Source organism: Callorhinus ursinus, unplaced genomic scaffold (genome assembly GCF_003265705.2).
Source record: "Callorhinus ursinus isolate GAN/ISIS: 27379988/994484 unplaced genomic scaffold, GSC_fseal_2.0 scaffold4, whole genome shotgun sequence".
Classification (NCBI taxonomy): domain Eukaryota; kingdom Metazoa; phylum Chordata; class Mammalia; order Carnivora; family Otariidae; genus Callorhinus; species Callorhinus ursinus.
Genome location: NW_027397066.1, coordinates 32,805,427 through 32,832,832, shown reverse-complemented (window position 1 = coordinate 32,832,832; position 27,406 = coordinate 32,805,427). Strand labels below are relative to the sequence as shown.

General features: G+C 34.6%; 1 protein-coding gene across 3 annotated transcripts in view; it reads left to right on the top strand.

Annotated features, from left to right (window-relative positions):
• The window catches only part of PDS5A (PDS5 cohesin associated factor A), a 136,578-nt gene that overhangs the window by 79,326 nt on the left and 29,846 nt on the right, over positions 1-27,406 (top strand). For 2 of the 3 annotated variants that reach the window (XM_025887114.2, XM_025887115.2), the window contains exons 17-26: positions 3,326-3,441; positions 12,111-12,216; positions 13,969-14,129; positions 17,642-17,765; positions 18,562-18,720; positions 21,149-21,217; positions 22,334-22,470; positions 25,052-25,175; positions 25,478-25,682; positions 26,181-26,295. In XM_025887114.2, the coding sequence (XP_025742899.1) occupies positions 3,326-3,441; positions 12,111-12,216; positions 13,969-14,129; positions 17,642-17,765; positions 18,562-18,720; positions 21,149-21,217; positions 22,334-22,470; positions 25,052-25,175; positions 25,478-25,682; positions 26,181-26,295 (1,316 nt within the window). Of the gene's footprint in view, positions 1-3,325; positions 3,442-12,110; positions 12,217-13,968; positions 14,130-17,641; positions 17,766-18,561; positions 18,721-21,148; positions 21,218-22,333; positions 22,471-25,051; positions 25,176-25,477; positions 25,683-26,180; positions 26,296-27,406 lie in introns of those variants that run through there. The other variant, XR_012377887.1, reaches the window with a different exon arrangement.

Genomic DNA, 27,406 nt, shown 5'->3' with positions numbered 1-27,406 from the left:
AGTGATTTGATCATCAAACCCATGTAGTGAAGCCTCCATTAAAAACTTAAAAAAGACAAGATTCAGAGAGGCTTCCGGGTCGGTGGACATGTGGAGATTGGGGGTGAGGGACAGGCTCACAGAGGGAATGGGAGTTCCCTGTCCTTGCCACATACCTTGCCCTGTGTATCTCTTCCATCTGGCTGTTCCTTAGTTCTATATCCTTTTATAATAAACCAGTAATCTGGTAAGTAAATTTTGCTCTGAGTTCTGTGAGTTGCTCTAGCAAGTTCATCAGACCCAAGGAAGGAGGGGGTCGTGGGAATCTAGATTTACAGCTCGTTGGTCAGGAGTATAGGTAACAACCTGGGCTTACAACTGATGTCTGGGGGTTTGGGAGGAAGCAGTCTCTTAAGACCGAACTCTTAACCTGTGGGAACTGATGCTACCTTGGGGTAGACAGTGTCAGAATTGAGCTGAATTGTAGGACATCAAGAATTGCTTATTGGTGGGGGAAACCCACCACACACACACACACACACACACACACACGAACCAAAAACAACAGATCACTGTAACATGAAAGTTAAACCTTTAGAAACTGCTTCTTGTGAGAAATTGCTTTATCTAGTTTATTGTTTTCAGCTACAAAAAATATTGATAATGTTAAATCCTCTTAGGAGACATTTTGATTAGGAAAACAACAGAAGTATATGAGAGGGAACACTGTGAAAGAATACTATTTTTTTAACAAATGTTTTTATTGTCAAAATGAGAAAGGAAAAATGTATGAAGAACAAAGGATATGTAGATGCAGAATTTTTAAGCTATTTTTGTAGTAACAAAATTAATAAATTATAAGCATGTTAAAATAGGGATTGGAGCACCTAGGTGGCTCAGTCGGTTAAGCTTCGGCTCAGGTCATAATCTCAGAGTCCTGGGATAGAGCTCTACCTCTAGCTCCTTGCTCAGTGGGGAGTCAGCTTGTCCCCCTGCCCCTCCCCCTGCTTGTTCTTGCACGCATGCGCTCTCAAAAAAAAAATTTTTTTTTTTTTTTAGATTTTATTTATTTGACAGAGAGACACAGCGAGAGAGGGAACACAAGTAGGGGGGAGTGGGAGAGGGAGAAGCAGGCTTCCCGCAGAGCAGGAAGCACAATGCGGGGCTTGATCCCAGGACCCTGGGATCCTGAGCTGAAGGCAGATCCTTAACCACTGAGCCACCCAGGCGCCCCTCAAATAAAATCTTTAAAAAAAAATAGGGACTATTTCTTTATTTCCTTGATACTCCATAAGGGTGCTTAATTTACTAAACAATTTATGTAATTAATAAATATCAGTAGTAGTATGAATCTACAGTGTTACCATATCGATGAGAAATTTTGGAAATACTGTCAGGGATGCAGAAAGAATTTTCTTTTTTCTTTTCTGCTGTCATTTTCTAAAAGGATTACAAATGATTACTTCTGTTTGAAGCTTTGTCAGCTACTTTTCAGTTATAAAATTTCTTGTTTATGCGTTGGAAGTATGTGTGGGTATTTTTTTTTTCTTGTGTAAAAAAGAAATAAGGAAACTGTTGACTTGTCGCTACAAACTAATTAGTTGGTTTTTGTTGTCACAAACTAATTTGGCTTGCTGCTTATCCCCAGTATCACTTAAGATTATCACATGTAGTTGTTATGAGAGAGTACCTAAATATTGCATACATAAAATATTGTTATGAGGGATTACCTAAATGTAAGGTTATATTGGAATACAAAAATGTCAGGTTTTAAAAGTTAATTGTGTTGGGCGCCTCAGTGGTTCAGTTGGGTAAGCATCTGACTCTTGATCTCAGTTCAAGTCTTGATCTCAGGGTCATGAGTTCAAGCCCCATATTGGGCTCCACGATGGGCATGGAGCCTACTTTAAAATAAAAGTTCATTGTGTCTAGTGTTATTGTTTATGTACATAGGTATATTTTATAATGTTATTACTGATTAGATAATTAGGAATTACTCTTTTTCCCTTGAACATTTCCTTTATTTTTTTCTACTGTGACTGTCTCTCCTAATGCCTAGTTTTTCCTTTTTTAGTAATCTGTTCCAAAGTACTGACTGTATAGTTTGTCTAGCAATTTTCCAATAGATTTGTTATTAAGTGATCACTGACTTTATCTTAGGTTAAAGCAACTAAATTTTATACTAGGGATGGAAAAATCCCCTTTTGGGGAGACCTGCACAAAATAAGTTTGATTTCAAAAGATAGTAACATACTTAAATTCAGATTTAAAATGTGTACCTGTTGGTTAGAGCAAAGTATGTAAGGACTGAGCACTGACTAAAATACTTTTATTATCTCAAATGCTAAAATTTTGCTCAGTTAATTACAGCTTGCAAAATAGGCACCTCTTAATGACTAAAAAGTTTTTCTGAGACTTACACTCTATTAACAAACATGGATGGTATCTAATTTAAAATTGGTTTTATAATTAATTTGTGTCAGGATGTCACTGAAACTACAGTAGAAATATTTTCTTTTTTCCCTTGTCCCTCTGAACATATATCACTAATGTTTTTTTTCTTTTTTTCATGAAAAGAGTACATGAAATGACTTATTTGTTATTGCTTTATAGTTTGGAAAGCACTTTTAATGTGCTTTATCTTATCAGCCAAGATTTACATTTACTCATCACAGATATTCAGTTAAAAGCATTGTTATTAAACTTCTTTCCCTAATGCCCAGCACTTTGTAAATTTAACCTTGTCTTTGGGAGAATTAGGTTCTATAATCATTAAATCCTAATATGTTCTTTAGAAATTCCATCAATAATGTGTTTTCTTTGTAGGAGATATTTGATGTAATACCACTGTGTTTGAAATCAACTATGTTCTTCCAGAACTAAAAAAACTTTATAATTACATACTTATGAATCTTTCCCTCTTTTAAAAAAATCATTAACTGAAATATTATGACATTATTATGAAATAAACTAATAAACATTAGTTTGAAATAAATTTTGAAATAAACTAATAAGACATACCCATGAAAGTTTAAAAATTTTTAACTTTTTGGAAGTAGAGCATTAAAAAAGATTGTTTACTAATCAATAACTTCATGGGAGAAATAGGAGACAGGCGTAAATTATATTGTGTCATCCCCTTTCTGTTCCCCACAGTCCAGATTTTGCATTGATTACTTAATGAGTATATAATTTTAGTCAGGATCTAAAGCAGAAATTTAGTCAGGTCTAAAGCAGATTCTGCTTATTTTGAATCTTAAAATGCTTTTGATACCTATAATTATTTTTACTTTGAAAAATATGGAAGTAAATCATACTTAACGGTAAAAATCTTTCCTTTCTATAGAGAGAAATAGCTCGAAAACTTGCAAATCCTAAGCAGCCAACAAATCCTTTTCTAGAGATGGTCAAATTTCTGTTGGAAAGAATTGCACCTGTGCACATTGATTCAGAAGCCATAAGGTAAGCTAGGAAATATATTCACTCAAAAATAGAATATAATCTGAAACCACAGTGTTGTAAGTTTAAATTCTGGGTCCCTAAGAAAACCTAAAAAGGTTCCCTGTATACCTTTTTAATGGCAGAAGGATGTATCATTGAAGTTGAAAGAAGGGCCTGCTTATTTTCTAGTCTTTGGCTTACTTCAGTGCTTTTTATTTTTTTAAGGGTTCTTGTGTTTTATCTTTAGCCTATATGTGCTCATTAAAGAAATGAAGAATATTAAGACTGGAGAAAGAAGAAACTTTTACATCTATAGGCTATCAATTAGTTTTTGAGTTTTCTTAACCATTTTGATGGCCTCATAACATTCCTTTAGCATATATCACTGTTTATTTGAGATATGTGAAAACAGAATAGTATTTTGAAAAGAGCACAAGTTGCCCTTAGACTAATATGGTTTCACAACCTGTGTCTACTGCATACCAGTTTTGTGGCTTTGAAAGAAGCCCAGTAATTTATCTGAAGTTTTCATTTTATTTTTAACTTCAGTATGTGTGTGATATCTCCCTGTTGGATGATTATGAGAATTAGAACACATAAAACTAAGTAGCCTGGTATAATAGATAAGCTATATGTCTTCCTTTTCATATTGGGTTATTACATGGCACTTACTGGTTCTCTCTCTCTCTCTCGTTTTGGTTTGTTTTTATTGGTTCTCTTTTTAAACAGCCTTGGATTAGGAGAGCTGGTTCTAGCTAGTTATTTCACCATATGTGAACTACTGCTTTGGTTGTATTGAAATGCCAGTTGTATTGATTTTCTAGGGCTGCCATAACAAAATACCACAGACTGGGTGACTTAACAGAAGTTAATTTTCTCACAGTTGTGGAGGCTAGAAATTCAAGATAGGGGTGTCAGCAAGTTTGATTTCTTCTGAAGCCTCTCTCCTTGACTTGCAGATGGCCTCCTTCTCGCTGTCTCCTCGCAAGGTCTCACGTTGTCTGTGTCCTAATCTTCTCTTCATATAAGGACAATAGTCATATTGGATAATGTCCCACACATTTCACCTCATTTTACCGTAATTATCTCTTTTAAGGCCCTCATTTCAAGTACATCACGTACTGGAGGTTAGACTTCAACATATGAGTTTGGGGTACACAATTCAGCTAATAACAGCGATGTTTGTCTTTTTCCTTTTTGACGAAGAATTCCTTTTCCTTTAATTTCCTTACTTGCAAGTAAGAAAACTAAGGTTTTCAGAGAGTAAATGGTTTGTTCACAGCTGGGTAATGGCAAAAACCATAGATTGATTTATTTTTCCAAAGGATGGCAGTAATTTTTAATTTTTTATTTGTGTATACTTCAAACACAACGTTACGTTAATTTCAGGTATACAACATAGTGATTCAACATCTCTAATGCTGTGGCTCACCACGAATATAGCTCCCATGTGTCACCATACAGTGATATTACAGTATCATGAACTATATTCCCTGTGCTGTACCTTTTATTCCCATGACTTAGTCCATAACCAGAAGCCAATATCTCCCACTCCTCTTCATTCATTTTGCCTATCCCTCCATCTCTCTTCTCTCTGGCAACCATCAGTTCTCTGTATTTATAGGTCTGATTCTGCTTTTTGTTTATTCATTTTTTTTTTTTTTTAGATTCCACATATGAGTAAATTATACGGCATTTGTCTTTCTCTGACTTATTTCACTTAGCATAATACCCTCTAGATCCATCATGTTGTGCAAATGACAAGAGTTCATCCCTTTTTATGGCTGCATAATATTTGTGTGTGTGTGTGTGTGTGTGTGTGTGCATGTACTGCATCTTCTTTATCCATTCATCTATCAGTGGACACTTAGGTTGTTTCCATGTCTTGACTATTACAAATAATGCTGCAGTAAACAAAGGGGTGCGTATATCTTTTCAAATTAGTGTTTTCATTTTCTTTGGGTAAATACCCAGTAGTTTAATTATTGGATCATATGGTGTTTCTATTTTTAATTTTTTGAGGAACCTCCATACTGTTTTCCACAGTGGCCATATCATTTATATTCCCACCAGATTTATTATTTCTGATGTCAGTGTCCTTTGCTCTATGCCATTTAATTCTAATGAGGTAAATCAAGGATATAGTACATGTAGTAGTACTCTTGCCTTTGCATATTGACTTTGAAAGAGACATATAATGGCATTTGCTGTTTGTTTCCATGAAGCTTCATAGCGTTTCATTTTTTTAGTAAATTATATAAGCTAGTGGTTAATCTCCAGTCTAAAAGACCAAAAACTCAGGGGCGCCTGGGTGGCTCAGTTGGTTGGGCGGCTGCCTTCGGCTCAGGTCGTGATCCTGGAGTCCCGGGATCGAGTCCCGCATCGGGCTCCCTGCTCGGCGGGGAGTCTGCTTCTCCCTCTGACCCTCTTCCCTTCTCTATCTCTCATTCTCTCTCTCTCAAATAAATAAATAAAATCTTTAAAAAAAAAAAAAAAAAAAAAAGACCAAAAACTCAGTTTTTTCAGTAACATCATAGGTGTTAAGGCTCAGGGAAATGCACTTATGGTTAGGGTTTCTGAGAGACTAATTGTATGCAAAATTCCAATCTATTAATTTTAAGAGAAATATGTATTATGTCATATAATATTCTTTCTGTATAATCACCTCTTCATGGACTATTAAATTACAAATAGAGGGTTTATTTATTCATGTAACATACATTTAATGGAGCAGTTTGTAAAATACATTGGGTAACTGCAGAAGGTTCGTTATATAACCCAAATTGTGTGGGATGGATTTGTTGTTAGGGAAGGCTCTGAAATACATCACACATAAATGGGTAATGAAAGGTGAGTAGGAATTATGGAGGGTGGCCAGGTGAAGACTGCAGGGGGAGAGCAGCCCAGGCCACTAGCCCTGTGTCCTGGGGTAAATTATTTAAGCTGCTCTGAGCTTTAATGTCCTTATGTTTAAAATAAGAATAATACATTACAATAACAACTGGAATTGTTGAGAGGCTTAAGAGACATGGATATATAAAACACTTAGCACAATGCTTCACACATAGTAATTACCGAATGAACATTAGTAGCTATTCTAGGAAGAAAAAATAGACAAAGGCAGAAGGAATCAAGAAGTAGTTAGAAAATTGCATGTACTTTGACCATAATGAAGGATTTTGGAAGAAAGGAATGAGGATAGTAGAAAATCATCCTAAATATAACCAATTTTTCTTTAGTATATTTTCTCCAGACTTGTATTTATACAAAGACACATATGCATGCTCCAGTTAGTTATTTGTCTTTAGATAGTGGTCGAAAGTGAGGTAATGATTGTAATAATGGTTGAAACCTCGGGGAGAGGGTAAAATTTAAAAAGAAAAGGGTGAGGACTGAATCCTAAGGAAAATTAAGAGGCTGCCAGAAGATAAGGAATTCATTGAATTCTTAAAAATTCTAACAATGTGGTGTGGTGACAGATAGTAACTAGACTTATTGTCGTGACCATTTCATAATATTTATAAATACCAAATCACTATGCTCTATACCTGAAACTAACATGTCATATGACAGTTCTTCAATTAAAAAAATTTTTTTTAAGGAGACATGGTCAAAAGTGGAAGGAAAATCGGGAAAGAGTGATAACAGAAAAGAGGGACTAAAAAGGGGGGGGTCGCCTGGGTGGCTCAGTTGGTTAAGCGACTGCTTTCGCTTCAGGTCATGATCTGGAGTCCCGGGATTGAGTCCCACATCGGGCTCCCCGCTCAGCGGGGAGTCTCCTTCTCCCTCTGACCCTCTTCCCTCTCGTGCTTTCTGTCTCTCATTCTCTCTTTCTCAAATAAATAAAATCTTTTAAAAAAAGGAGGGGGGCGCCTGGGTGGCTCAGTCGTTAAGCATCTGCCTTCAGCTAGGGTCATGATCCCAGGGTCCTGGGATCGAGCCCCTCATTGGTCTCCCTGCTCGGCAGGAAGCTTGCTTCTCCCTCTCCCTCTCTCATTCCCCTTGTATTCCTTCTCTCGCTGTGTCTCTCTCTGTCAAATAAATAAAATCTTTAAAAAAAAAATAAAAATAAAAAGTGGAGGGGTCAGATGCTACCAGAAGTAAAATAGATAGTAAAAAGCATCCATTGGATTTAGAAAAGGAGAAACATCACAATGGCCAGAATAGTTTCTTTGGGGTAGCAAGGGCAAACCCACATGACCCAACTATTGAGAAGAGCTTAGGATAGTCCTTCTCAAATACACATCATGATACACAGAGAAAATGATAATATTTGAGCAGAGAAGACTGCCCAAGCCCAGAGGTGACTGGCTAGCTCAACAGGATCCCAGTAGGTTCCACTCAGCAACCTTTAGGTATGAGAAAATCAAAGGGGATAAATACCTTGTCACACTTTGAAACTCTGCTTTAGGAGTTAAATTGAGATGTGGGACAGCCACTGTGGACAGTTTAGCTATAAAAAGTAAAGGAGAAAAATGAGATGATGGGAAGAGAGTAAACTTGAAGAAGGGTCGTCTGTTGTTTTTAATGAAGGAATTTTGAATATTGAAATACCTTTGAGGGGTACCAGTAGAAAAGAAGAGAGGTTGAAGGTGGGAGAAGGGGAATAGAATTAAGATAGTGCAACATCCCTAAAGAAGAGGAATAGAAAGAAGGAAATCTTCCCCTATGACATGAAAAAATAATAGATACAAATTAGAGGAAGTTAGAAGGTAGGTATAGAAATTAGGTTTCACTCAAGGCCTCCATTATTCTCTATTAGGTTAGAACTAAAGTAGGTAGTCTGCTCAGTGGAAGGATTTAGACCTGAGATAGAATGGTGAAGATTTGTATCCATTGTTAACACAGCAGGGAAGAGAAAGAGACACATAGAAGACTTCCCAAGCAGTTTTGAACGTGTACTTGAATTGGTAATAATCTTTTGCTGCATGATACCTCTGTGAAGTATATGGTGTATGTATTATTTCTCTCATTTAGAAATGAAAGTACTTTTATAAGAGGAAGGACTACAATCCTGGTTTCAAGACTTGGGTCTTTTTCTTATAGCTCAACTCATAATGGTGATGTACCCACATTATAAATGAAAAAGATTATGTCTGTCTTGTTTTGCACTATACTTTCGGGACAGACCCTAAGACTTGGTACATAATAGGTGGTCAATAAATACTTATTAAGTAAATACATGGATGACCTCTTACAAATAATTAGATACATTTATAAATTTTTTCAAACACATTTTTAATCTTGTTAAATTCATGTATCATTTTATAGGATTTCTTCCTAATAGCTTAATTCAGAATATTTTTCTCAAATTAAAAATAACTTTTTAAAAAAGTATATGATGTCAGAGTTAAAACTTCTAAAACAAAATATGGGATGAGCAAAATAGCTTAAATGGGACATAAAAAGCACAAACAATGAAAGAAAATTAAATAATTTTTCCTTTTTGCAAGACACCGTTATGAGAAAGAAAAGTCAAGCTACAGACTGGGAGAAAAGACTTGAAAAGCATATACCTGATAAAAGATTATATCCAGAATATACAAAGTATTGTTACTACTCAGTAAGACAGACTATAAAAATGAACAGAAGATTTGAACAGACTTCACCAAGTAAGATACACAAATAGGAAATAAGCACAGAAAAAGACCATGAACATTATTACTCATTAGGGAAGTATAAATTCAAATTACAATGAGAAATACCACTGCACAACCATTTGGCTAAAATTAAAGATACTGTCCATACCAAGTGTTGATGCTGTAGGAGACAGTTTGTTATAACATTAAGTAGACATATACTATTACCATACAACTCAGGAATCCCAATACTACATATTGCCTACAAGAAAAAAAAAACATAAATTGCCATAAAGACATATATTTAATTGCTTATAGCAGCTTTATTTATATCTTTAAGCTAGAAATACCCTAACATCCATCTATTGATAATTGGGTAATCATACTATGATATATCCATACAATATATACTTTTCAGCAGTAGAAAGGCATAAACTACTGATTCTACTCAATAACATGGAGGAATCTCAAAAGAATTGTCACTTAAAAAATGTCAGACACAAAATATATGAAATTCTAGAAATGGTAAAATTGTAGTGACAGAAACCAGATCAGTGATGGCCAGCATGGAGAAAGGAGATTGACGACACGGGACATAAGGCAATTTTTTGTGTGGAGATGGGAATGTTTTTATTTGTGTGTGTGTGTGTGTGTCGCACATGTATGGCTATAATCAAAAAGACAGATGAGGGCGCCTGGGTGGCTCAGATGGTTAAGCATCTGCCTTCGGCTCAGGTCATGATCCCAGGGTCCTGGGATCGAGTCCCACATCGGGCTTCCTGCTCCTTGGGAGCCTGCTTCTCCCTCTGCTTCTCTGTCTCTCTCTCCCTCTCTCTCTCCATCTCTCATGAATAAATAAATAAAATCTTAAAAAAAAAAAAAAAAAGACAGATGAGTTGGAGAAGATGCAAAAAAATTGTTACCCTCCTATATTGCCGGTGGGAATGTAAAATGATGGAGCTGCTATGGAAAACAGTTTGGCAGTTCCTCAAAAAGTTAAAACATAGTTACTATAGCAACCCGCAATTCCACTCCTAAATATATGTCCAAGAGAAATGAAAATATATGTCCATACCTGTATATGAATGTTTATAGCAACATTATTCATAATAGCCAAAAAAGTGGAAACAACCCAAATGTCTGTCAGTTGATGAATGGATAAATTGTCTTATATACTGGAAGGTTATTCAGGATTAAAGTGAATGAAATACTGATGCATACTACAACATGGATGAACCTTAAGAACAGTTTGCTAAGTGAAAGGAGTCACAGAAGACCATATATTGTATGATTTTATTTATATGAAATACTCAGAATAGGGAAATCTGTAGCAGGAGAAAGTAGATTAATAGATTACCAGGGCTAGAGGAGGTGCAAGTGAATAGCAGTGACTCCTGTTGGAAAGGGGTTTTTTTGGGGATGGGGAGAAATCTAAAATTAGATTGTGGTAATGGTTATACAATCCTGTGAATCTATACTAAAAACCATTGAATTACACATTTTAAATATGTGAATTATATGATATATAAATTATATTTCAGGCTACTGTTTATACACACCCCTAATTTGTTTTCTCAAAAAAAAGTTTTTTTAATCAATTGAAGATACAAAGATTTTTAAATTATTGTGTTAAAAAGGAAAGAAAAGTACTAAATGTGGTTTAAATTATATAGAAGATGCATCTGTGCATCTTACATATTTTGTACTTAAAATTTTTTTAATTTAAAATATGCATATTTTTCCAAAGGAAAAATGTTCACCTAAAATTTATCATTAGCTTCCATTTGTTAAATATTTGCTATATACTAGGTCATTTGCTGTAATAATTTAATGTCCCTCAAAATAAGGTAGTATTATCTTTAGTTTACTGATGAGGAAGCAGTCTCAAAACCAAAAATCACATCTGTTTTTACTTAAACTAGTATCATCTTGCTACATAGACTGATTTTTATTGACCAAGTAATATTCCATTTTGTGGTGGTTAGGTATGTTTGAAAAATTAATTCCATAATGTTGGACAATTAAATGGTTTTTTAAATTTTTATTTAAATTCTAGTTAGTTAACATACAGTGCAGTATTGGTTTCAGGAGTAGAATTTAGTGATTCATCACATATACAACATCTGGTGTTCATCACAGTAAGTGCCCTCCTTAATACCCATCACCTATCTACCCATCCCCCACCCACCTCCCTCATCAGCCCTCAGTTTGTTCTTTATCATTAAGAGTCTCTTATGGTTTGTTTCCCTCTCTTTTCTTTCTTTCTTTTCCCTTCCCATATGTTTGTCTGTTTTGTTTCTTAAATTCTATATATGAGTGAAATCAGAATGGTATTTGTCTTTCTCTGATTTATTTCACTTAGCATAATACACTCTAGTTCTGTCCACCTCATTACAAATGGCAAGATTTCATTCTTTTTGATGGCTGAGTAATATTCTATTGTATATATGTACCACGTTTTCTTTATCCGTTCATCAGTCGATGGACATTTGGGCTCTCTCCACAGTTTGGCTCTTGTTGATAAGGCTGCTTATAAACAGGGTGCATGTGTCCCTTAGAATCTGTATTTTTGTAATTAAGTGGTTTTTTAATTGATGAGTATTTATGAATATAACATGATGCTTTTGATGAAGTGCTTCTTTGCTATGAATTTCTGGGTTGTAATTACTGATCCAGTAAATTAATTATCAGGGATTAATTTAAACATCTTTGTCCGTGTTTTGTTAACTATTTGCTTTTTGCTTTGAGTGAATTGTCATTTGTCCATTTAGCAGCTGCCCTCTATTGTTTTTCCTAAGATTGTAAATGATATCTTTATACATAGAAATCAATAGTAAATTATATTTCCAGTATGTGTCATTTAATTTTAGTTTTGTTATTTTTCAGTAGAGTTACACATGGAGTTTGGTCGGTGGTGTAGGGAGATAAACTAAAAAAAAAATCTCAGCTGTCAAATAGGGAGCAAAGTTTAAAAAGTCATAAAATAACTTTTTCCTCCATGAACATATTTATATCTGATGTTTAGATTCTGTATGTATTGTGCCACAGTGCAATTAGGATACAGTTACTAATCTAGTAAGGTTACTAATTTAGATTTTCTCGTTTTAATAGTGCACTGGTAAAACTGATGAATAAATCAATAGAGGGGACAGCAGATGATGAAGAGGAGGGTGTAAGTCCAGATACAGCTATTCGTTCAGGGCTTGAACTTCTTAAGGTACTTTGAGATAATTTTGTCTCCATGCATTTCCACAGTTTTAATTTGAACTCCCTTAAGGATATGCAAGAGTTGGGCTTTATTTCACTGGAAACTATTTGAAAGATTAAACATTTGTGGTAGAAATCACAGTTTATAAAAATAATGTATGTTTTTACATTACAATAATGTAATTTGTTTTACATTATAAAATAATGTTTTGGGGGTTTGTGGTTTCATCATTTGCATGCCTGTATTTAATAACATGTGCTTGTACCAGTATGTTCTAAATGATCTAGTCTTACCTTTCATCTGGAGTAGTAGGATTGCTCACAGGAATTATATAATAGCGTCTGTCTGATCGGGGAATTTTTAAACAATTGCTAGTCATATATATATTCTTATGCCCAAAGAATTCAGAGAATAGAGCAATTAGTAAGAGCCAGTTCAGACAAGACTTTATGGATAAGATATGACTTAATCTAGGGGAAACACAGCATCATCAAAGAAGTTAATTCTTGGCATATTTAGGAATGTTGGGAGTCCACCCTAACCAGAGAAAAGGACTGCTTTGGGGAATAATGGGAGACAAAACTGGTTTTAGATTGTGGAATGGTGTTGGAGCAGAAAGGTATTATCGGGGTCTTTCATTCTGGCTTTTAATATGATAACAGCACTTGACAGAGCTTTCATCAGATGGAGTAAAGAGGAGAGGAAATTGAAGGCAAAAAATGTTTAGATCATTACAATATATAAGGGAGAAGAGACAAATGCAGTGGACGTGAGAAAGAAAACAGTGATGGGATTGTATTGGAATGGTCTTAAATATAATTTCATGGAAATAATTGATATGATGCTTCGTAAGAAAGATTCTAATTATATTTTTAATGAGGTTATATTTTTAAGTAGTTTTAAGAGTGAAATCATCCTTAAGATAAACATTTTTAATATGTTTTTTCAGTTTTTCAAATTTGATTCTCCTTTTTTCTGTAAGTAAAACTTAATAAGGTTTTATATTATCAACTTATTTAACATGTCAACATATTATCTAAATATTATCAACAAAAACCTAACCAAATGAGACAATCTCTTTACTTTATAAACCAGTAAATAAATGCTTATTGAATAAGTTAATGAAGACTATATACTCCATCCCCTGCCCCTCACTTCTCCACTTAGCCCTTATTACTGATATTATGCTATAAGTAAATTGTTCCCACTTCATGGAAAGTAAACTTTGTAGACATGTTATGTCTAACTTGCTCTACATTCCTTTGGGATAGACTGGGACTTGTGTAGGAATAATTATTTATGTTTGTAATCATGATAAAAGTTCACAGTTATGGCTTGTTTATAGCTATACCCAGTGCACTTTTTGTGATGGATTCCACTTAAAATATCCCTTATAGAGTATCTTTTTGCCAGCGAAATAAAGCTGTGTTAACATTTTGTTCGCTTCACAATATCACAGTCCATATAAAAAAGGAGCCACGTTTGCTGCATTCCCAGTATCAGGATAGACTAAGAGGTGAAGAAGAAAATAGGGCAAGGGCTATAAATCAACTCTCTTAAGGAACCTAATGCACGATATTTCTGCTAATGTCTCATTAAATGCAACAAATTGCAAAGGAGGCTATGAAATAAAATCTTCATTCTGTATAGCTAGCATATGCAGCCCAATAATTTGAATTGTATTTATAGTAGAAAATATAATGATCTTTTAATGGGTTAAAACCATTGTCTATACTTCTAAAGCTGTATCTATTCCTCCAGGTTCTGTCTTTCACACATCCTACCTCGTTCCACTCTGCAGAGACATATGAGTCCCTGTTACAGTGCCTCAGAATGGAAGATGACAAGGTAGCAGAAGCTGCTATACAAATTTTTAGAAATACAGGCCACAAAATAGAAACAGACCTACCCCAGATACGATCGTGAGTATATTTTTTTCTCATGGTAAACACAAAGTGGTTTTTGTTGTTCTTGTTTTTTTAACACAAAAGTTTTTTAAGTGTGGGAGCCATACAGTCAGTTTTCCCTTTCATGGAGGAAGATAGGAGCGAGGAAAGAGAATTTTTACTTAGAAGCTACTTGTCTGGGGGCAACTGGGTAACTCAGTCGGTAGAGCATCCAGCTCTTGATCTCAGGGTCATGACTTCAAACCGCATGTGGGGCGTGGAGCCTACTTAAAAAAAAAAAAAAAAAAAAAAAGCTACTTTTCTGTATCCTTTGTTTTATCTTTTCTCTGCCTCATTCTCCTCCTCCACCATTAAAAGAACAAACAAACTTTGTTTATAACAAGATTTTTAAATATTAATAATCGAGTTTTCACAGAATTTCAAATTTATAGTTAATATATCTTCGTTATCTAAGTATGTTCATTTTTTTTTTTTTCATTTGGTTTAAATTCAATAGCTGCCACCTTCATGTCTCACCAAAGAATGGGATAATCAAGTAGTGTGCTTAATTGCATATCTTATTAGTTGCTTGGTTGTTGGCAGTGGTGCTTTGCTAATTTTGATCTCTCAAGATTACCTTTCCCCTTTCACCATAAGAATGAAATACATGTTGATATTTTTACTTTGGCATCTTAAAGAGGTTGCCTTAGGATCAAACTTATGCTGAGAGTTTATATTTAGACAAAAGATGTGGGAGATGTCTTTTGGAAGAAAAACACATTGCTGATAGCTGTTGAATCACATGTTCAGGGTATATGCAAATAGTTTTGGATATATCCAAGTCAAACCAGTTTTCCCTTACAGGGTAATAATAGGGTAAGAGGACTCCTGACTCCTCGTTTTTATTAAATTTGTGAGCTAATAGTTTAATTTGAGAAATAAGTCAATGTTTATTGTACATTCTCTTCATTCTCAGAACTGTACTGGCTAATAATAAAGAATTGCCACAGTCAGTCCCTGTTCTCAAGGAGTTTATAGTCTAGAGACAATAATTTTTATATTTATACATTGAAAAAAAAATCATTGACACAGTAGGATAAAGTTTCTGGTGAGTTTTTCAAGGTAGGAAAACCTTTTTTAAGGTAAAGGATTTATTCTTAAAGGAATTCTATCCCAAATGAAGCAGTGGAAAAATGGGGTTAGATGGAATCATTAATTTTTGGACACAAGGAATAAAACCTCTTATTCTTTTTTTTTTTTTTAAGGTTTTATTTATTTGACACAGAGCACAAATAGGCAGAGCAGCAAGAGAGAGGGAGAAGCAGGCTCTCACTGAGCAGAGAGCCCAACTCAGGACTCCATCCCTGAGCCAAAAGCAGACGTTTAACCGATTAAACCACCCAGGTGCCCCAAAACCTCTTATTCTTAAGACTAATTAGAAAAGGGCACCTGGGTGGCTCAGACAGTTAAGCGTCTGCCTTCGGCTCAGGTCGTGATCCCGGGGTCCTGGGATTGAGCCCCACATCGGGCTCCCTGCTCAGCGGGAAGCCTGCTTCTCCCTCTCCCTCTGCCTGCTGCTCCCCCTGCTTGTGCTCTCTAATTAAAAAAAAATTTTTAAATCTTAAAAAAAAAAAAAAGACTAATTAGGAAGGAAGGAGAGAATCATTGAAAAGCAGAGAAGTACAACAATGCAAGCCTCAACAATAACCTTGATGGCATCATTAGATTATAGCACACTAGAATAACAAGGAAAAAGGTTAAAGTTGATTTATGTGTTGTCATTTCATTAGACTAAGAAGAATTAATAATACGTTTAACAACATTTTGATCAATGCTGCGTCTCCCTTTGTTACTTGTGTTATTTATAAGAACTGTTACTGGTAAATGAGTTTGTGAGAGAAAGACAGTGTTCAGTTAAGGAGGCTGCTTGGGCATAGAAATCCCTAGCTTACCATTTTAAACCTGTGTACAAAGAAATGTGGCATACTCAGAAATGTCAAATCCAATTTATGCAGACTAGCATATGTTCCAGTTTTTTGGTTGAGGTGCACGACCTGGAATCTGGGGTACTTGCTCTTAATGTCTAGCCTCCTGTTTTCATGAGAGGACCCTTTTTCACCATTGTATTTGACACAACTGACCTTATAATCTATAAAATAGGACCACTGCAGTAAATGAATGACAAGTATTTTTCCTTAAATTTTTTTTGCCTTAAATAGATTTTCTTCTAATTAAAAAAAATACGTGTATGTTCATTGTAAAAAGCTGAAACTTTAGGATATATAAAGGAGAAAAAGAGTCGTATCAACACTTTGTAACTTTGAAGAGTATTTTATCTACTTGATGTATATACCTATTTTATAGGTTGATACACACATGCTGTTTTCTTCGTACAGTGTTTTCCCATATCATCAACATTTAATGCTTAAGACTGTAATGTAGTACAATAAAGTACATATTGTCCTAAGGAAGGATTGTTTTACTTGGATTTTCAGTGTCAATTTGGAGGTTAAGTGCATGGATCTTGGAACAGAAGTACACATCTTCACATCCCAACCTCACCAAATCCTAGCTCCGTCAGCTTAAGAAGCTTTAATAATATTTTTGTGCTTTAGTTTTCTTATCTGTTTAATATAACAGTCCTCTTTGTGTGACTGTGAGTGTTAATTGACTTAATCCATGTAAAAACACCTAGAATGGTGCTTGGCACAAGTACTCAATAATTGTTAGATGCTTTTATTACTCCTCTACCAATATATGTCTGTATCCTTGCATACTTTGTTTCACCGGTATCATTTAAACTTTTTAATAAAACTTGGCCTTCTGCTACTTTTTTTCCATGACTGCTTTAAAATAACTGAAGGGGATTGTGAAAGGGAAATGGAAAATTAGGAATATGTACTTAGAAGGTAGATATAAGAGTATGGCATGGGGCAAGTTTTAGATTATAAATTAAGGGTGGTTTGTTTATTTCTCTGTATTCATGAGGTGGCTTTAAAACAAATTGTCTCCCGAAGTAGCCTTTTTCTTTTATTTATTTATTTATTTATTTGACAGAGAGAGACCGCGAGAGAGGGAACACAAGCACGAGGAGTGGGAGAGGGAGAAGCAGGCTCTCTGCTGAGCCCAGAGCCCGATGTAGGGCTCGAGCCCAGGACCCTGGGATCATGACCTGAGCCGAAGGCAGACGCTTAACGACTGAGCCACCCAGGCACCCCCGGAAGTAGCTTTTCTTGAGACATTGTATTTCTTGGATTATAGTTGAGAACAGATATCTTTCCATAGATGAGGTAATTTTTACGGGAGTCTTCTCGGGATGCCCGGCTGGCTCAGTCGGTGTAGCACGCAAACTCTTGATCTCAGCGTCATGAGAGTTCGAGCCCCACGTTGGGTGTAGAGATTACTTAAATAAACTTAAAAAAATAATGAGATGCTTCTCTACCAGCATACATCCAAACAGTTATGAGAAAGTAGGTAGAGGAGACAACCAAAAGAACTACTTGTGGTGTATGGGCTTTTTTTTTAAACTATGATATTATTTTTTACAGGACCTTAATTCCCATTTTACATCAGAAAGCAAAGAGAGGTACTCCACACCAAGCAAAACAGGCTGTTCACTGTATACATGCCATATTCACAAATAAAGAAGTCCAGCTTGCACAGATTTTTGAGGTATATATAATATATAGGATGTGTTTATGTTGATTTTTTATGCTGTGTGGTTTGATGAAGATAGAAGGTAGATTTTTTTTTTTGGCTATTTAGTCTCACCCTCGTATATAAATTCTATGGGAGCAGGGGCTCTCTCTTTTTTTTTTTAGCACTGTATTCATAGCCTTTAGATCACATTATATGTTCAAATACTACATACAGAAGAATATTTTGTGTGTTTGTGTTAGAACATTTTACTTAGTTTTAGCTTTATTGACTCTGTGGTATGTATCCTCAGAAAGTAACTTTGAACTACCCAGTTTAAAGTACCTGATAACCCTACCTGAAAATTAGTCCTCTTTGCCTTTTCCTTTGTGTGATCCTTGATCTGATCCCACTGTTGGAAAGGTACTCCTGTTATTATAAATTGGATATAGTATCAACAGAACCCAATGAACACTTATGGTCCATGGTCTTTAAAATGTCCCCATAGGGTAAGAAGTCCACCAACATAACAAGCCTATTATTGTAGATGGCTTGAAAATAATGCTGATTTGATGACGCAGAAATGTTCTTGTTTTTACTTCTGCCTTTTATGTGTGCTTTTTTTTTTTCTGGATTCTTTCAATCTTACTGAATTTCAGTAGTTGAAATAAAAATTGAGTGTCTAATATGGCTGAAGCTACTTTTGATCATATTAGCACAGCTTTGTTTGGGCCCAACAAACTCAGGAGGGTCAGGAACATTAACTGTTTCCATAGAATGTCTAGATATTTATAAAACAAAACTGGTAATTTTGACTGTTTTATTTTTATAGCCACTCAGTAGGAGTCTGAATGCTGATGTACCAGAACAACTTATAACTCCATTAGTTTCATTGGGCCACATTTCTATGTTAGCACCAGATCAATTTGCTTCCCCAATGAAATCTGTAGTAGCAAATTTTATTGTGAAAGATCTGCTAATGAATGACAGGGTAAGTTTCTAATTTAATTAAATTTAGAATAATGAGACTAAAACTATTTACATCTTTATCACAGAAACATTTCTGCTTCTCTATTTAATTTTCCTTTTAAATTATTGTGTTTTCCCTCCTTATTTACTTAAATTTCCAAATGACATCCTGACTTTATGTAGCTATTAGCAGAACTTAACATTTAAGAAAGAAAAAATGAGAACATGAGATGGATGAATCATGAAGTAAAAAATATAAGTCAAATGCTATTATCCTAACATTTGAAGGACAGTTTACTGGAGTGTTAGAATTTTATCAGATGTTGTTAAAAATATGAGTGGATTTGTATTTAGTGTTTTTTGAAATATAATTACATTGCATTTTTGGCACTAGATGCATATTTTAGTTATTGAAGTGTGTGGGGTGGGTACACGCACGTGTATGTGCATACAAGCTAATTTATTAACTCTGGGCTGGAGCCTGGAAATATATAGCTTGAAAAGGCACGCCAAGTGATTGCTGAAACACACCTCTGATTAAGAATCACCACTTTACCAAGTAGATCTAAATTAAAAAGTTGTTGAATGAAGACAAATCTGTTTTACCTGCTGGATCATTGTGGATGACTTTCAGTGCAGTGCTAATTTATCCAGCTTACCTATTCCTTCCACATGATCCAATAGTCTTTGGAGCCTTCGATATCTAAACTTAGAAAGAAAGACATTTGCCAGTGCATTCCATCCTCTTTCCCTTCCCCTCTTTGGATGTAATAGACAAGAATGGAAGAGCATGGCCAAAGTGTCATTTCCCACTCAACACATTCAGGCTGTTCTTTGCACTATTGATAGATATGAATGGCAACAAACGTGAAACTTAAGACTTGACTAGATTGTAGTTTACAATGGCTCTTTTTTGTTGCTGTTTGTGTGGTAAAATATGCCTAATATAAATGGCATTTTTGCCATTTTTAAGTGTATCACATATACGCCAACATTCTTGTTTTTGTTGTTGGGTGGGTGTTTTTGTTGATTTGGTTTTTTAAAAAATAAAAACATTTATACCATGTATACCTCCTATATACATAGGAAATACCCAGGAAAGCCAAACAACTCTCCGAAATGACCCAAAGCACCACCTAAAATATGTACCCACATTTTTTGTGTAACTGTCACCACTGTTTTCAGAACATTTTAATCTCAGAAACTGCATTCATTAACCAGTAACTCCCCTTGCTTCCTTCCCACAGCCTCTGGTAACACCTCTATTGTACTTTGTTCTGACTTTGCATTTGCCTCTTCTAGATACCTCTTATCATACAATATTTGTCCTTTTGTGCCTGGCATATTTCACTTAGCATAATGACTTCAAGGTTCATTTGTGTTATGTATCAGAAGTTAATTCATTTTATGCCAGAATAATATTGTTGTATTTGTAGCCTACATTTTGTTTATTCATCTGTTAATGGACAGTTGTGTTTTTTCCCACCTTTTAACTTTTGTGAATAATGCTGATGTGAACATTTGTGAACCTCTTTTCAAATCTTTTGGATCTGTACCTAGGATTGGAATTGCTAGGTCACATAGTCATTCTATGTTGTACTTTTTGAGGGACCACCACACTGTTTTCCACAGTGGCTGTACCATTTTTGCATTCCCAACATCAGTGCACAAGTCTTCCAATTTTTGTCAAATCTTTGCCAATGCTTCCTCTTTTCTGTGTTTTTGATAATGGCCATTCTAGTGGATGTGAAGTAGTATTTTGCGGTTTTGGTTTGTGTTTCGCTAATGACTAACAATGTAAAGGTTGTTTGTTTGTTTTTTTTATGTGCTTTTGGCCATTTGTGTATCTTCTTGGACATTCAGAGTCCTTTGCACACTTTTAATTGGGGTGTTTATTGTTCCTGAGTGGTAAGAATTCTTTATATATTCTGAGTATTAAACCCTTGTCAGATATTTGCCAAATCAAAGATGATGAAGATTTCCCCCTGTATTTTCTTTTAAGAGTTTTAATAGTTTTAGCTCTTAAATTAAGATCTTTGATTTTTTTTTGAGTTAATTTTTGTATATGATGTAAGGTAAATCATCATTTTTTTTTTTTTTTTTTGCTTGTGGATATCTAGTTTTTCCAGCACCATTTGTGTAAAGTAATTGGCCTTAGCAACCTTGTTAAAAATCAGTTGACCATATATGTGAGGGTTTTCTGGGTTCTCTATTTCATTCCATTGGTCTATGTGCCTATACATGTCAGTTTCATCCATATTGTCTTGATTACTATAAATTTGTAGTAAGTTTTGAAATCAAGAAGTTCAAGTCCTCCAACTTTGTTCTTTTTCAAGCTCTGGTGACTTTCCTATAGGTTTCCTAGAGCACTGCATTGTTCAGCATGAAAAACTTAATGAAGGAAACTTCAAAAATCTTTCTAAGAGTTAAATATATTCAATTGTCTATAGTCAACAGGTGAGAAGAATGGAAAATTATGGTCTCCAGATGAAGAGGTTTCCCCCGAAGTGCTAGCAAAGGTAAATTTGTGTAGGCCTTGATAACTTTTGTGTTGAAATAATGAACATTCATAGACACCCTTTTTCTTTAACCTGACAGCTAATAAATGATGTACTTTATTTTTAAATCAAAAGTTGTAGTCCTCATTGAGTTATTTATATATAGATATATGTCAGCATCTTCCATAGAACTTCATGCCTGCTAAAATAATTTCAGTGAGGCTGTTTTACACAGAAATTGTTTGTAGGATGTTGATGCTCAGAAGCATCTCAGGTCTAGCCGAACTACCACTCTCTACAAAAATATGAATATTAACTTGGCAAAAACAGATGGCTGTTATCGAATTGGTAACTTTTGATAGATACAAAATGTCTCTCAATAAAACTAATTTTTAAAGTGGTGGTATTGGGATTGAAGACAAGACTTGTTTTGTTACCATCTTCCTTGATAATCTGTTTCACCTTGTATAGCTTCCTAGTCTGTTCCATCAATTCTTTTTTCCAGGTTGTCAATAAATACCGTAAATAACACCTAGATCCTTTAGCTAGTTCTTTCACATGTATTGGTAGCAATCTTTTGAGTATAAATCTCCAAGAAATTATGACCACAAATAATTATGGAATCTCCTAGTTTTTTTAATCAGGATAGATAGAATCAGACTTAGTGGTTTCTTCAAAGTAGTTTTTGCAGTACTATAAAAATATTAAAGTATCTAAATAGCTCATTTTAATCACTATAATAGGTATAGTTTAAATAGTTATTTTTAAACGATATATTTTCAAATAATTTGAAAATCTTGGGTAACTGCAAAAAGCCTGGGTTCAGAAGCCAGACTTTGGGCAAATTATCTATCATAGTAATGTGTCTCCGTTGCCTTATCTATTGGAAATAAAAACCTCCCTTGTAGGCTTGTTTGGAACATCAAATAAGTTAATATATGTACAGCTCTGGGAAAAGTGCCTATTATCCATTAAACAAATATTCTTGCTGTTACTGTTACTATCCTACAGACTTGTTTAATAAAACATGTCCACCAGCAATTAAGCAACCTCACTAATCTAACTGACATAAATTAATCTTCCCTTTAATTGGAATTTTAAGTTCCTTTCTTTTTTTAGCATGTTAATATTTTATAGGTACAGGCAATTAAACTTCTGGTAAGGTGGCTGTTGGGTATGAAAAACAACCAGTCTAAATCTGCCAATTCAACTCTTCGATTATTATCAGCGATGTTGGTTAGTGAGGGTGACCTGACAGAGCAAAAGAGGATCAGGTGAGATCTTTCTTCCTTTCCAGTTTTTACAGCTCAAAATATTGGTAGAACTTACATAGGAGTTATTTACCTAATTAATATTGCATGTTGTAATTGCACCATATGCTTTGGGATCAGATCTAATGTACTACTCACTTCGGGTTTTCAACTCAGTGATGATGGAATGTTTCTTTTCTAAAGACCAAACTTTTTCCGGTAAAGGTTTAGTCATAATCACTATATGTTACAGTTGGCTTCAGCATTTTTGGTTCACTTAAGCAAGTATCTGTTGAAATACTACACTTTGCAAAACACCATGAAAAGCATTGCAGCAAAAACAGATAAGATTCAGTTCCTACCTTTTACCCTGTACTGTAGTGATTGAACAAGGTGGGTGACTGGATAGCATGAAAGGAATACCAGCTTCAGTGGAGGGATTCAAAGGAGGAAAAATCACAGCCCTCCTGGTGGTTTGCAGAAGATTAAAACAAGGTTCTGCTGCAAAAAAAAAAAAAAAAAACATTGTTTCCATTTCTGCACATTTTCAGTGTGTTGTGAAATCACCATTTCTTCTTTCTGTTCTTTTTAAGATGAAAATAAAAGCAAATTTTTCATGACCCTTGTTTGTTTCAAATTCTTGATTTACTAGGGTCCAGGAGTACCAACAGATAAAACTACAGAATTCTACTTGTGATGCATTCCTACTTTAAAATGTGTTATTACAGGACAATAAAAATTTAAAGAATATTTTAAAAGTGTTATTACAGGACAAATTTATTCATTTGTGCGTTCATTATTTATTGAGCACTGTCATCCTAGGTACTGCTGTGCTTTTTTTAAAGCTATAAAAATCTCTCCTTCCAAGGAATATGCATTCTAGTGGAGGAGATTAGGAAATGAGCAAATTACGGTAAAGATGCTGAATGCTTTGATATACTGAAGAAAACCATGGAAAATTATCTTTATCATAGAATAAGCCAAGGGTATTGTAGGAACAGATTAGAAGATTAGAGCTGAGTTGGGGATAATAAGTTTTAAATTTGGGGAAACTCTGGCAAAGGCTTAATAATGAGCTTTTATAAAGCAGTGATAAATAGGCAGAATCCCCAATAGAGATAAGACTATGAATTATCAGTTTACCTTTTTAAAAATGTTTAACATCACTAAATACAATAAATACAGTTTAAATTTAGCAATACCTTTTGACTATCAAATCAGCAAAAATATTTTTTAAAGTAATCACTGTTCCATGGGTTCAGGGAAATGGGTCCCCTCATTACTCCTGTTAATATAAATTGGCACAGTCTTGGCAGGACAGTTTGACATTTTGTGTCTAGATCCTTATAAATGTTACCCGTTTGACTCTTATTTTTACATTCATGAAATAATAAAAGAATCATACAGAAACATACATACAAACATGTTCTTTCCAGCATTTTTAATCACAGAAAATAAGGGAATGGTTAATTGTAGAACACACATGTCATGAAATATTAGGCAAATCTTAATTAGGTATTATATATGCCATGGTTTAGCTTGAGCTCTAGAATCAGAAACTTATACAGCTCTCCACTCCGTTTATTAAGTGTGTGAACTATAAATCACTTTTCTAAGCTTCAATTTGCTCACTTACAGAGTGAAAATTAAATGAGATAGTGTTCACACACAGCCTAGCACAAGCTTAAGCACCCAGATGGTGGCTATTTTTTTTTTTTTAATTCCTGAATCATTTGTCTCAGAAGCCATTTGAAGTTCCCTCAAGAATACCAGTGTTCACTCTGATAATCCTGTAGTCCCGGAGTGCCATGTTGTCTCCTCTTGTATGCTAATGATGGACTCAGCCAGCTTTCCACGTTTCCTAAAGTCTAAAATGTCATAATCATGCTGTGTTTAACATAGAAGTTGAAATAACACTGTCCTTTTCATCTCATTCATTGTCCCATTTTACCAGTTAGGGAATAAAAAACTATTGGGCGGGGGTGGAAGGGCTGGACCTCCTGAGGGGCGGGGAATTGGCTACAAAAGGAAGTCTGCTCCCAGATAGACACTGGCTCTCATTTCCATATCCTTTCGTCTTAGATATTTGTCTGATACATCCCCTTCTGTGGTATAAATCAGCTCCCCATTGCTAGCCCCTCCATTTCATCAGTCACAGGCTTAGGCTAGATTTTTATTACATGTGTGTATGTATGTACAGGCATTTAAAAACTAGGAAACATTTAATAGGTGATTTAATCAAGTTTTTTACAACAAATATGTATTCCTCTTAAAGTGAGGAATACCATTCCTGATGTAAATGGTTCTTCTTGGCATTGCAGTTACCGTAGTTGTGATCATAAGTAGAGCTGCTTGGCTGTGGTAGAGGATCTATACTACAACATAACTAAAAATAAAGGCAGTTAAATTTATCATTAGTCACAATGATTTGAGCCTTTTTCCCTGTGTTGAGTTCAAGGACTCAAAGTAGCTTTCCCAGATTTGTACATGATGTATTTTAAGCATAAATTATGCTAAAGACCTTAACACTCAAAAAGGGATCAAAGCATTGTTATGAATGATAATGGTTATAGGAAATGTTTATTTCTTTTTTGTTTGTTTATAGTAAATCTGATATGTCTCGCTTGCGATTAGCTGCTGGTAGTGCCATAATGAAGCTTGCTCAGGAACCTTGTTACCATGAAATTATAACCCCAGAACAGTTTCAGCTCTGTGCACTTGTTATTAATGTAAGTAATCCTCTTATTTTTGTAATTACTTGGTCTTCAAAGTTAAATACATTTACTTTCTGTGAATACAGATCTATTTACTGTGTGCACAAAAGAAATTGCTATTATAACTATTCTAACTAAATATCTTTTAAGTATTGTTATTCTCCAATATAATTAATCGTTTTTTTTAAAAATGACTTTTGGAACAAACTGCTCTTTAGTAAATGTTTCCCAGTTTTTTTCTTAACTGGGTTATTTTGTCATGGTTTTAAAAGTACTAACATTTTTATTTAAGTATTTTTGGTTTTATGCCGCTATAGGATGAGTGCTACCAAGTAAGGCAGATATTTGCTCAGAAGTTGCATAAGGCTCTCGTGAAGTTACTACTCCCATTGGAGTATATGGCGATCTTTGCCTTGTGTGCCAAAGATCCTGTGAAGGAGAGAAGAGCACATGCACGACAGTGTTTACTAAAAAATATCAGTATACGCAGGGAATACATTAAACAAAACCCCATGGCTACTGGTGAGTAATTTTGAAAGCTCCAAGTGTGCAAATGTATCTTGTGAGTGTATCAATTTATAGGGGGGTTTTATTTCATATATTTCCATTGTAGTATATTTATAAAAACACTACAATTTTTAATTTTTATAGAATGCTGTTGCTATAGTTGTGATATACTTAACATCTAAAATCCTGGTTTCTAAGTGCTATTTATAATGTATAAAACTGTTTGGAGGAATTCTATTTTTCAATGTGACTTGACTTAAACACATTGCTCAGATGTCAGAGAGTAAAGAATTATTTTCCCAGCTTTACCACTGTATAATCTCAAATTATCCCTTTGGCTTTAGTAGCTTTCAACATTGAAATGTATTTCACTATCATCTAGATAGCATGTTGCCTGTAATTTTAAAATAACTGAGGAAAAATATGGAAACTGAAGTGGTTAGAATGCAAAACTAGGGAGGGATTTTATAAAAGCTATTATTACTATTGTTAATAATAATGTTTTCACTTTAGAGAAATTATTATCACTGTTGCCTGAATATGTAGTTCCATACATGATTCACCTGCTAGCCCATGATCCAGATTTTACAAGATCACAAGATGTTGATCAGCTTCGTGATATTAAAGAGTAAGTCATGTTGATTTTCAAGAATTTTAAAAGTTATTTTTACTTACTGAAAAGATAAATTTTTTCCTGTTACTATTCCCATTAGAATAAAAACTTCTTTGTGGCTTTATTATAAATTTCATCTTACAAAATTTTTCCCATCTGTCAAGTTCTTTTTGATTCTTTTGTTTCCTGTTTGCAATTTAACTGAGTCTTTGAAAGAGGTTGGTTTGGTTGTTTTAGTTTTTATCTTATTTTGACTATTTTGTATTAGGATGGGTTTCAGTTACTTTAGTTTGATAATTTAGAAAGCCATGTAGTAAAAATTTCTCTTCTTGAAACTATACTTTCATACTCAAAAGCTGTCTTAAAAATATGCATGTACGCATGAAATATCCTGTGGCAGGATTATGGTAGTACAAAATTAGGCTTGTTACACCAGTCACAGAGAGATTTGTATCTAGTGGAAAGACAGGCAAGTAAACAATTAAAAAGCAGTTGCTGAATAACTGGTACTTCTTGTGTATGATACAGGGTGAAAGTGAGAGAGGCAGCCTAAGTTTGTCTACAGATGACCTCCAGGAAACTTTTTGATGGGAAAAAATTTATTTTGCTTTTAAATTCTACACCACATTTTACTGAAAATGAAGTGATTTTTAATCTACAGATAAAAGACTCTTAAATGGTACACAGGTGTAACAGTTATGTGATGACTTCTTACTATAGTCCAAGGGTAGAAAGACCTTTGAAAGAAATTAATCTTTCTACAGTATTAACCCCCAGAAGCAATTTTCCTTTATAGATGACAACAGTATTGTCAGTTTCATATACTTTTACTTTATAAAAGAACTCCCAGAGAAAGAAATTCCTGGAGGTTTTCCCAGATACATACAGCTATATTTTCTGTTGTGCTTACAACATCTGCAAAGTGTGGCACATCCAGATCCAGATTCTTATGATCAAGGGCATTCACAGCTGCCTCCTCCATGTACTCTCTGAGGTCGGTCAAATTCATAACCATTCCTGTAACAGGATCAGTCTTTATAATTGTGCCCATGGTCATTTGGATTGTTGCATTCCCCAAACAATTTCAGATTTTCTTCATTACTCAGATTTGCTTTAGAGCCTATGG